Source organism: Nansenia antarctica (genome assembly GCF_963989245.1).
Source record: "Nansenia antarctica genome assembly, chromosome: 5".
Classification (NCBI taxonomy): Eukaryota; Metazoa; Chordata; class Actinopteri; order Argentiniformes; family Microstomatidae; genus Nansenia; species Nansenia antarctica.
Window position 1 is genome coordinate 7,925,393 of NC_137690.1, and position 1,499 is coordinate 7,926,891.

A 1,499-nucleotide genomic window follows, 5' to 3' on the forward strand; every position below is an offset into this window, starting at 1 on the left:
TGTTAAACTGCCGTCAGCATCCTCACAAGGCAATCTCAGAGGTGCAAATCGAATCAAACACAGGCAAATGTAAAATAGATGTTGAATTATTTATTAACAATGTTACACAAGAACAAAACCGCAGGTGTTTGAGGGGAGCCGGTGTCCTAAAAACTATACAAAACATTTACATCCAAGAGAAAAACGTTCGCTTCAAGATAACTCCATCAAAGACTTTTCACAAATTAATTTAGTAAAACATTTATATATTCACATAATATAAAATAAAAAAAACAGACATTAAAAACATCACCAAGTTTCATGATATCAAACAACTATAAAGGAAACAAAACTCTTTCTATTAAAAAAACAAAACATGACGTTTTAGTGCAAAGGCAATTGAAGTATAAAAATACTGCTGTGTTTCTTTCTCTCTCTGATATATAAAAGGTGGAAGGTTAGAGGGGTGTGATATATAAAACGTGGAAGGTTAGAGGTGTGTGATATATAAAACGTGGAAGGTTAGAGGTGTGTGATATATAAAAGGTGGAAGGTTAGAGGTGTGTGTCGGCGATAGGGATACGTCGCAGTTCCACGATCTGGGAGTTGGACACACTGCCGCCGTCGTGACTCCCGTGCATCGACTCGTTGTCGCTGAGGTTAAGGCCAGATCCTAAAATGGGGGACAGACACAGATTAGATTAGATTAGTGGCCTGGGGTGGTCCAGTGGTCTAGCACCGCGGTCTACAGTGCACACATATGCCTGTGTCAGCATGGTTTCGAATTCTCCTTAGTTTCCTGTCTGTCTTCACTATATCTGTCCAATAAAATGCAAAATATGGGTGGGACTGCCTGCCCCACTCAGAGAAAATAATGTACATTAGATTCAACTTTATTGTCATTGCAGAGTGCCAAGTACCAGACAACGAAATGCAGTTTAGCATCTAACCAGAAGTGTGAATAGTGCTATAAGAACTTGATATAAAAGCATGATATAAGAAAATGACAATGATAGTGATAGGTACAGTATGGCAAGTATGGTAGATACAGAAGACATGTGTTAGGATATTTATGATTTATCTGCGACGGATGCAAACACATTGAGTAAACAAATCTCTGATGCTTACTACATTAGCAGACGCCGTTATCCAAAGCCACTTACAACAAATACATTTGACTAAGTAAGTGTAGTACATCAATCATCACTTATTGATAACCTATTAAATCAGTTAAAGTCAATAAGCCAGCGTTACCCAACGATTTGGTGATCAACTGACATGACTAAGTGACGTTAATCAGTCCGTTAATCACTTTGTCCGTTAGTTAAGATTCTGGCCGATACAGAATGTTGCAAAATGGGGCGATAATACTGATAGACCAACAACTGCTGCAGTGACCTGGTTAAAAGGTGAATATACCGGGTAATCAATAACCAAGATTATTTGTCATGGTTATATACAAAGTCAGCAATATAGGCCAATATCAACAGCTGTCACAGTGTCCAAGTTGTAAAAGGTGA

The 1,499-nt window shown here is 38.2% G+C and overlaps 1 protein-coding gene across 1 annotated transcript in view; it reads right to left on the bottom strand.

Moving 5' to 3' along the window:
* Positions 1-430: 430 nt before the first annotated feature.
* adgrv1 (adhesion G protein-coupled receptor V1) overlaps positions 431-1,499 on the bottom strand; it is a gene marked incomplete at its 5' end in the record, with an annotated part of 166,128 nt that continues 165,059 nt past the window's right edge. The window contains one exon of the mRNA XM_080532226.1: positions 431-652. Within this exon, the coding sequence (XP_080388352.1) occupies positions 534-652 (119 nt within the window). The 3' untranslated portion in view covers positions 431-533. The remainder of the gene's footprint in view (positions 653-1,499) is intronic.